Here is a 10,124-nt window from a genome sequence, read left to right on the forward strand (position 1 = left end):
AGCGTGCCTCCACTAGTTGTTATTAGTGGTGGTTTTTTAGGGGTTAAAAAAAGGCCGCGTATCCTCTTTTTTTAAAGTAAAAACGTCCCACAACTTTTATTTTTCCAATTTGAACACTGCGTACATTACCTACTGTAATATAATTATTATTTAATAATCACTAATTATTCTCTATGACATAAGTCTAAGTTGCAAAACTAATGTAATGGTAAAGACTACAGAAACCGCAATGACGTGTTCTGTCGCGGCTACGATTATAAATTATAAAGAAAAAAATCATTCAAAATTACAATAAAACGTACCTATATTATGAACTCATGATTGTGTATATAGATGTAAGTTATAATTGGAATATTATAGCAAATATAAAATGATGAACAATATAGTTGTTTTAATTTTCCATATAATTAACACTATTGAAAGCTCAAATTCGACTATACTGGAATAATGCTTAAGTCTTCATAGAGACTTTTGCTGTTTTTTTACCACATGGGGTTAACATCTAAATAGAACAACACGCAACATGATGTCGACATTAAAATATCATATGTAAAATAAAAATTATAATAAGGCGTTCTGCCTTATTATAACATGGGGTCGAGACTGTCAACAGCTTATAACAACGTAAATGTCAAAATATGTTAAACTGTATTATTTTATTGTATGAGTTTTTAAAAAATTCTAAAATAAACTTTTGAACATCTTGTACAGCTGTTACCCAATAGAAATGATTGGCCGAAATCCGGATTTTTAAATTTAAAAAAATAGGTTTAGGCTAAGATTTTCACTGTATTGTAAATTCTGATTTTATATATTTATTTAGTAAATATCAAGGGAGAAGCCCAAATGTCAATAGCACGTAAATACACGTACTAATACACAACAATTGAGTAACTTATAATACATCAATCGTCATTAACTATACTATAAACAATAAAATAGTCAGAAAATAAGCTTTAAAGAAGATAAGTCTAAATTAGTAATAACATAAGGTAATTTATTGGAAAATTAGGCTGATTATTGGAATTAAAAATGGGACATTAGAACGGGTGAAACGGATAGGAACTTTTATGTTTTTAAAAGAGAACCAGTCGGGATAATATATTTTAGCAGAAAGGCGATTTGAGAGGAAGGTAATATAGGCTTTATTTACGATAGGCTAATGTAAATAATTCTCCTTTTATACTCCAATATTCATATAATTTTTATTTTATAAAGAATAAATTCATCTTCTGAACTCAGCATCAAAGCTAAAATAAAAATACATTTCTGTAAAATCAATACCTTTTGAGTTTTGTATTAAAGCTAAAATAAGTAGATATTTAGATTCGAATTATTATTGTATAAGGTGTTAGTTGTGTTTTAATGCCTGGCTATATATATGGCTACTCCATAGTGGCAAATCGTGCCTATGTGCGTCATTAACGGTAGGAAACTTAATCATGTAGTGTTCAACAATTTTTGTTATAATTATAATATATACGTATAGGTTTATAAAACAAAAATTGCACGAGTGATACAATATATATTGCTATAATTTGTAAATACACGTTATGTGAATACACAGATACAGGAGATACAAGTGTCAAGTGGTTAAGTCAACGGTGTATTACAAAAACATTATAAACTAAATGTGTCCGGAAAGTTAAAAACGGTTATTTAATTTAAATAAGATGCCCGTATGTTTCAGCCCGAGTAATCGCCACATTTGTAGCACTTGCAGTCCGCTGGTTCTTTCAGTTTCACATCCAACGTGGCCAATTTGTCACTGGTCAGTCGTTGACCGTCCGGATCGTAACAGTGGGTTAATGTGATTACCCTTTCCCTTAAGAACGTTTCACGGCAGCAGTAACACTCCTGGTCGCAATCATAACAATACGTCAGTAATATTCTTGTTTTTTTTTTAAATTATAAAATTGATATTTCAATTTAAACGAAAATAAAATCCATTGCGTTCAATGTTAAACTGACTTTTAAGAAACCACTTGGTGTTATGACACTAGGCTGTACTTGAGAGCTACATGCACCCTCGCACTTGTTCACTGCTATGTCGCCGTTGCACGTCCTCTGCAATCTGCCCAATTCGTCGAATTCCTCTAGTTATGTAAATAAAATGTAATAAATTATACATTGAACAGCTAATTATTTTCATACATTGGTTTATACATGCTCAATTCTCATATAATATTATATGAAATGATTCACAACTAGAAGTCGGACAATATTTCTTGTGAATTGATACATTTCTTCTTTTAACCCCTGACTCAAAAAGATCTAAATTTTCCAATATTTTTAGACAAAGATCTCTCTCAGCTATTTCTCTCTCCGACTGATTATATTTTCATTTGCTATTAATTTATGAAAACCTATATTTAAATTTTTATTAACACAAGAGTATCGACTAGAAAATATAATGAGTGATCCAGTAGCAATTTTAAATCGGCAATGATATTTAACTTGAAAACAGGGAAAATCTTAAAAGTTGAGATTAAAAAATAAGGACATGTAAAACTCTCAAGCATTACTTCTCAGCTGCTTCAACTTGAAATTTTTTTTTAAATCACAAATATAAATTCATTGAAAATTAAAAAAGGTTAAACGAAAATCTCATATTCCATTACCTCCCATTAGTATAGTTAAGATTGGTAATTATATTATAGTTAAACATAAAACTACAGTTTTTTTAGAAGATGAACCCTCCTAAGCTCGGCTCTACTTTCCACTCATGTTCTATCTAATATTTAAAAAAAATAAATAGATATTAACTTAGAATAACAGTCTCGTTTAAATGTAATTAAATTAACTAGGTATAAGTTAAAAATGAGGAATGGAATACTTATACCTAAGTATTCAGTATAAGTCACGAAATTCTAAATTATATCTTTTGTTTATACCATTAACTTATCTTTGTGTGTGTGATTGGAATGAGCCATTGTTGTACTTATTTCCTCAATTATCAATTCTAAATTTTACGTTTTAAAAATGAGAATATTAAAATTCAAAACCATTAAATGCATTGGCCTGCTCATGCCTCATAGTCGGTAATATCGCTCGTACATAAACACATTTAAGGCGTGGATGTTCAAATGAGATTTGCTCACCTTTAGTTATGTGCAGATCAGATGGTAAAGTCTCGCAAGCTTCTGGATTGTTGTCATCGGCTTGAGTACCGTCAAGGACTAGACAGACCAGAGTAAAAAACGAAAAAAATAACAGGTTTCGATTCATAGTTTTAACGGAGTTAATGTCTTTTTTATACTTAAATATATTAAGAATTTTTAAAAATGATAAACGGTCTCAAAGGATTAATTTTGTCTTTTAGTCGACCTAAGTTTTTAGATCTCGGTTTGGGAACGTTCAGTGACCATTAACGTCTACGGCAACACTGTTGACGATTTCCGAATTGCACATAAAGTATTTCTACCCACACGGGTCGCTAATGTATAGAGTGTAGCATAAGAATGACACCAGGAGGTCTTGGGGTTTTAAACATTTTCATCGTGTCGAAACAAAATATATCACCAATATATTTTATAATATATATTGCATATACTTTCAAAACGCTTAAAATCGAATCACATAATAATTCACCATTTAAAATGAATACAGGAGGGTGCCGTTATTTCAATTTTTAAAGGTTGCGGGGGATTTCTGATCAGCCCATGGTAAATTAAACTGCTAGGTTTAATCGGCTAGAAAAAAAGCTCCCTTTTAACACTGGGAGTCTCTCTACTCAAATGCCTACTTCCCACCCTTTCGAATGACTCCACTGCGCAAGAGAACTTGATTCATAAATTATACAAATGTTAATTGTAATAATGATACAAATTATTTAATTAATGATTCAAATATATTTCAGGCCAACTCACGATAATTTATTGGACTAAAAATATGTTAATGATTGGATACTAAAAGTATTGGATGTATAACGATGCTTTTGTTATATCTGTATGCTTACAAACGTATTAACTCTGGTATTAACGCATTTTATAACATCAATGACATTAATTACCGCGTAAACAAATCAAATTTGTGTCATCCATCTGTAAATAGCTACAAAATCATCTGGATCAGATTCTTAACAGGTACATATTAATTAATACCTGAATTATTATTCTATGTAACTTTATTTTTTATGACACAAATGACACGATTTTTTCGTAAATTTTCCTTTTCAATTTAAAAGCTTAAATTTGTTTACGTTGACAGACATGATTAAACATGCGCTTTTTAAAATAACAATATAAAGAAATAATAAATCAATTAGCTTTGGTAATAATCAATATTAATACCTTTGTTTAGTACCAGTAGCTGTCCAAATTACTTTGAAAGCCCAATAATTTAGTAAGGCTCATTTTAACACACAATTACAAATACAAGGCATTATATCAATAATATATTATTATACATTGGTACATAAGATCGTTCACCCTCGTCCCTAACTTTATTGAAGTATTAAATGACATGAATGCTAAGATAATATGATAATTCATTTTTAAAAATGTCCTAAACCCTTTCCCCTCTGAAGTTTATTTTTTAGTCTAAAAAAATAATACTGAAGCATAGTTCTAATACATATATGCATATGAAGAAGTTAAATAGGTATCCAATATTTTTACCGGATAGAACTTTTCAATAATATTTTTTATACGTGAAATCACATAGGGTCCATTACTCTAACAGTCTATACAGACATTTTAGCCAGCACCTAAATATGTGTTAGTTAATGTTGTGAACTATTAAGGATTTGTTACGAATTTATCAATTAGCCACTGAAAATTGCAGTTATTATTAAACGGTCAGTATATTGCCTATAAATACTTATTTCCAAAAGAATAGGAAAATTAAATGTTAATATTTTTCTTTATTTTGATGTCTCGCTTTGTCGACATAACGTGCATTTACTTTTACGAGACTTTATTACTATTTTTGACGCCAACGAATTGTCTGGATTTAAATGATTAACATGTTCAGGAGCTCACACCAACTGAGCCATATAATCCATAAACCGTGTTAGCTGCCCAGGAGGTCTGTTTCCGCTAATAAATCATTAAAAGTCGGAAGCCAGGGACATTGTACTCTGTATTGTAAAAGCCAAAGCCATCGCTCTTGAGGTTATTCACAGTATGGTCTTTGAGTCGTAATGTCTTCCGTCAGCCAGCAAGTTTTCGGTAAGTCCAGAATCGTTTTAAGACTAATACATTTATTTAACCATTTATAATAAAGTTAATAAAATCGTTTTGGTTAAAATACAATTTTGCTTCAGAGAGCATCGCTTCACCTACTTACAATAAAAAATAAATTAAAGGCGATTTTTTAATAAAACTTAGCGTAAAGATTAAAAATTGAACTACTCATATAGTAATATAGCAAAGACAATATCTCTAATAGTATTTGATTTGTACTTCTAACTTTTACAACGCAGTTGTATTGCTATTTTTTTTTATAAAATCATACCTGTAGGTATACAATTCTAGGAAATTGAGTAATGTTTACATTTATTATTATATATTGGAAATATTTAGAATCTGTATTAATATGTAATATAAAACGGCTAATTTTTTTTATTTTACAAAGCTGAACGACTTGAGTGAAGGGAGCAGTTCAGTAACACTATTTCAGGAGATTATCTTCTATACAGATTTTATACAGCCTTCTTTTATACAACCAAGATTGAAGATATTATAATTGAAGGGTACCTTTTTCTGTTGTGCGTGAACAGGTTTAGATGAAAAACAATTTTTAAATTGCTGTGGTAGTCCGAAAAAAAATTAACTACAGAAAAAGAGTATTAGTTACTGAACTAATAATTACAAATCATAGTTTAACCTTTACCCAGGGCCTTATTTACGCAAGGACATTGTGGATATTTGTCCAGGGCCCATGCGGATCAGGGGCCCACCTACTAGATTTAATCCTTTTAATTTAATTCACAACTAACAATTTTATTAATATTACAATAATAATAGGCTGATTTTTTTCTTTTGTCCGGGGCCTCGAAAATTCTAAATCAGGCTCTGGTTTAACCTTTAAATTACGATTCGGCAACAAATCACCTATACTTAACTCTCTAATAAATAGAGGGTATGGCGTCCTCTTAAATCGGACATTTTATTTTGATCCTTAAAATCTCCCTACTTAGTTATGACTTATGCCACTGTTAATTAGGTACTGTTTATTTTTACAGGATACATTACAGCGTTGGCGCTGTGCCACTTAGCTCTAGCCGACAACGGTAACGGCGTCGTGGTCACAGCCAGGTCTAACGACGACTGTCAGGTAACACCGGTCATTCACGTGCTCCAATATCCGGGGTGCGTGCCCAAGCCGATACCGTCGTTCGCTTGTACGGGACGGTGCAGTAGTTATCTGCAAGTGAGCATAAATTATATTATATTAACGCAAAAAAGCTATCATCGTTATATTCAATACAATCAAGTACAGACTACAATCAACTATTTGTACCAATCGTTATTTTTTCATCGCGGTAGGTTTCTGGTTCAAAAATCTGGCAAATGGAAAGGTCGTGCATGTGCTGCCAAGAGAGCGGCGAGCGGGAAGCGTCGGTATCGCTGTTTTGCCCTAAAGCCAAACAGGGTGAACGAAAATTCAGAAAGGTTTGAGTGCCATTTTATTTAAGGCCTCCATGCAAATCCACATTAATTTTATTGCTGTAACGTTTTGGTTGATGGTCGTTTTCAGGTGACGACGAAAGCACCGTTGGAATGCATGTGCCGCCCTTGCACCGGTATCGAAGAAAGCGCGGTAATACCTCAAGAAATGTCCAATTACGCCGCCGACGAACCACCGATCAACGGCCATTTTTCCAAATCCGTTTAAGTAACAATTTCTAAATACACATTCGAGTTGTCCGAATTTTGTTTTTTTTTTGTAAACCGTCTAAAGAAAATCTACACGATATTTTAATATTTTGTCTAAATCACATATTATTATTATACCAAACCCTATACAAACCATTGAATTACCTAAATATAAACATATTAAATTGCAAATAAATGTTAGATTACTTCTATGTGTGCGTTTTTATAAAACTTAATATTATTATTATCTTCTACATCTCAAATTCATACAGAATTCGAATGATACAGTAATTGCGTACTTTAGAATTAACATAGTGGATTAATATAAACATTATATTTTGGTATCCGTAACTAAGAAATAGATAATTACAAATGTACAATGACAAATATTCATTTAAAAAATACACACATGCATAGATTAGGTACAGGCATGGATTGACATTTTCTAGATCTACCCCTAGAAGCTATATTAAACTGTAATAACTATAATATTGCGTTAAAGTGTTCATTTCACCTATAGGTCTGTTTTGATGTGCACGGTAGAAAGTTGTCAAAAGGGTTTTTTTTTTTAGTTTTTAATAAGTAGTTTTAGAAAAAAATCACAGAATCAATACAAATATAATAGCCATAGCGGCGCACAGTAAACATGCTTCAGGCAGTGGCGGATTCAAGTTAAAAGGCCCAGTCCGAAATCAAAACCAAGGGCCAAATAAAATAATTATTCAGGGGCGGAACACCATTTTCGTTTTTGATTATATTAAAGGGTTTAATTGCCTAAATTGTAATTATATCAAATAATTATTAATAATAATTATTTGTCCTGAATTACTTAGCCAAGTAAAATTCAAAGCTCCTATCTTTCATTCTGGTTTTCTCCATCCTTTATTTAAACCGTTTGCACCACCAATTGCTCCAAAAACCGCCCAATTTATAGGATAATACGCATTCCTTACGAGGTGCTTTCCATAACTAAATAATTTATTATTAAAATTTGTAAAACGTGCAAGTACCATTATTCACATTTAACGTGTTTAAAAGATCTTCTAATAGGTGTTATATTTTTTTAATATTCCTGATTCCAGTAAAGTCAGTAGTGACACCAGTTATTTTAGTGATAACGATACAATGATTGTGATAATAGATGGAAATTTGAAATACATACATAGGTACTACAGATGCAGCTGCTGTCAACAAATTATTAAATCTACTTGTTAGTTATTATTCAAATTACTAAACTTTAAACTTAGAGATTAAAATCTAAATTATAAAGTAAATGGTAATAGGTTATTGCGTAAAGAATTTAAATAATCGCATAACTTATAATCATAAAATGGTCGACAAGAAATATTACACAACCATTTTGTCTCAAACTTTTTCTCCGTGTGGAAATTACTTAATCACTGGTAACAACTATGGTATTCTAACAGTATATAAGTAAGCTTGTATTTTTACAATTTTTCTAAATTATGTAAAAGTTATTGTAGTTTATATTGATATTTACTAATCATTTGTTATTGTAGTTTAAAACATGAATTACATTCGGATAATGATCTCAGAGATTCAGAATTTTCAAAAGATCAATCTTATGGATTTGAAATGATAAGAAAAATGCAAATCAGTAGTTTAGCGTCCGGAGATAAATTTTTAATAGTTGGCGGTGTTGGGTTAATTGTGGGTGTGGATTGGGATACAATTATCGGTAGCAACTATGAAGAAAATTCTAAAATTGAACCTTTAAGTATCAGCTGGAGTATAAACATTCCTGCTCCCAAGTAAAAATGATTACATTAATTTTTAACAAAAATTGTAATTTGATTTCATCATAACTGCTTATTGTGTATGTCTTCAGAGATTCAATGTTAACTGTAGATGTTAATTGTATGATCCTCAACAAAGAAGATAACATTTTATATGCTGGTTGTGGAGATAACATTGTTTACGCCTTCAATTTAGAATGCGGTGATGTTATACATAAACTTGAAGGGCACAGCGACTTTATTCACTCAATTGATGACTTGTAAATTATTTATACTTGTACAGTACATAGTTTGTTGTAAAACTCAAAGAAAATTGATGTGTATTTTTTTTTATAGAAATGATACTATTTCATCGGCAAGTGAAGACGGATCCGTTTTATTTTGGGATAAACGTACTAAAACTTTTACATCTAAAATAATTCCCAGCAGTAATCCAGCTATTAGAAGACCAGACTTAGGGAATTGGATAGGTTCCGTTACAATCACTAAAGATTGGATGGTAAGAGCAGTTATTTTATTTTTGTGTTATTGTTTTTATTTTAAATACATATGATATTTTATTTGATTATCAGTTGTGTGGTGGTGGAACTAAATTGTCGTTATGGAACCGTTCCATGGCTGCTCCGATGACTGTTTATAATACTACCGAAGATTCTGGAATACACGTAACTAAACTGATGGACGAATCATTGTATGCAGGAGGGTGTTCTAAATATTTTTATCAGCTATCGTTTACTGATGAAGTGATGTGTAAAATTGAAACTAGTCCAGTAACGGTCTTCAGTTGTGTTAGTCAAGACAGTCCTTTCAAGGTTAGAATCTAATAGTAATAATTTTTTAATAATTAAGTTGTTTTATATAATAAGAAATTGTATAAATACCTTTTTATTATTAAAAGCCTGGTCCTTGTGAAATTAAGCCGGCGCAAAAATTAATTTTATTTCTTTGTATTGCAGGTAATGTGTCTTGCTGGTTCTAGTAACAAAATAGACGTCTGTACCAACTTGAATTACAAAATGACTACTCTAGGACTTTAAATTTAATTTTTAATTTTAAATATAATAAATAAAAGAAGACAATGTTTGTATTTTTTTTCTTTGAGAATTATGATGATTATGATAATTTAGTTATCATCCTATTGTATTTTCTATTTTTTTTTCTTTTCTATTTTATTTTTTAACTGTTAATGTATAAAATAAATTAATATTTTTGATATTACCAATAAATACAATGTATATTTTTTATTATAATTTATATGTCAACTAAAGATACGCCAAATATTTTTTCCGAAAATCAATATTATCAGTTAATAGAATCTAATGGATCTTATTTAACACTTTAATTTAAATATTTTATCTGTTTAGTTTAAAAAAACATTTAATCCAATTAAAAAATGTATTGTATAATGTTTTGTTTTAAAATATCTTACTTCTATATAATATTGCACTTGAAGTAATAAGAAACTACAAACTATACAAAAAAAAACATTGATATAATATAATCTTATAAAATATACATGCAAATATTATACACAAATTTATTTTAA

General features: G+C 30.3%; 3 protein-coding genes across 3 annotated transcripts; 2 read left to right on the forward strand and 1 right to left on the reverse strand.

The window, feature by feature from the left end:
• Positions 1-1,505: 1,505 nt before the first annotated feature.
• LOC126838030 (partner of bursicon) lies at positions 1,506-3,420 on the reverse strand. Its single transcript, XM_050572112.1, has 3 exons — positions 3,102-3,420; positions 1,972-2,096; positions 1,506-1,857 (listed from the first exon to the last, which is right to left on the reverse strand). Exons 1-3 carry the CDS (start codon positions 3,226-3,228, stop codon positions 1,687-1,689), a joined length of 423 nt encoding a protein of 140 aa, XP_050428069.1. The 5' UTR covers positions 3,229-3,420; the 3' UTR covers positions 1,506-1,686.
• Positions 3,421-5,054: 1,634 nt separating this feature from the next.
• Positions 5,055-7,004, forward strand: LOC126838029 (bursicon). The gene is made up of 4 exons (XM_050572111.1): positions 5,055-5,171; positions 6,188-6,375; positions 6,492-6,617; positions 6,703-7,004. Exons 1-4 carry the CDS (start codon positions 5,144-5,146, stop codon positions 6,838-6,840), a joined length of 480 nt encoding a protein of 159 aa, XP_050428068.1. The 5' UTR covers positions 5,055-5,143; the 3' UTR covers positions 6,841-7,004.
• A 974-nt stretch (positions 7,005-7,978) lies between these two features.
• Positions 7,979-9,870, forward strand: LOC126838505 (THO complex subunit 6). Its single transcript, XM_050572997.1, has 6 exons — positions 7,979-8,255; positions 8,342-8,593; positions 8,671-8,838; positions 8,915-9,077; positions 9,151-9,390; positions 9,535-9,870. Exons 1-6 carry the CDS (start codon positions 8,095-8,097, stop codon positions 9,613-9,615), a joined length of 1,065 nt encoding a protein of 354 aa, XP_050428954.1. The 5' UTR covers positions 7,979-8,094; the 3' UTR covers positions 9,616-9,870.
• The last annotated feature ends 254 nt before the right edge of the window (positions 9,871-10,124 follow it).

This window comes from Adelges cooleyi, unplaced genomic scaffold (assembly GCF_023614345.1).
Source record: "Adelges cooleyi isolate 19-005CV unplaced genomic scaffold, UGA_ACOO_1.1 ACOO_flye_CR_arks_rails_tigmint_CR_PRNA_30, whole genome shotgun sequence".
NCBI classification, from domain to species: domain Eukaryota; kingdom Metazoa; phylum Arthropoda; class Insecta; order Hemiptera; family Adelgidae; genus Adelges; species Adelges cooleyi.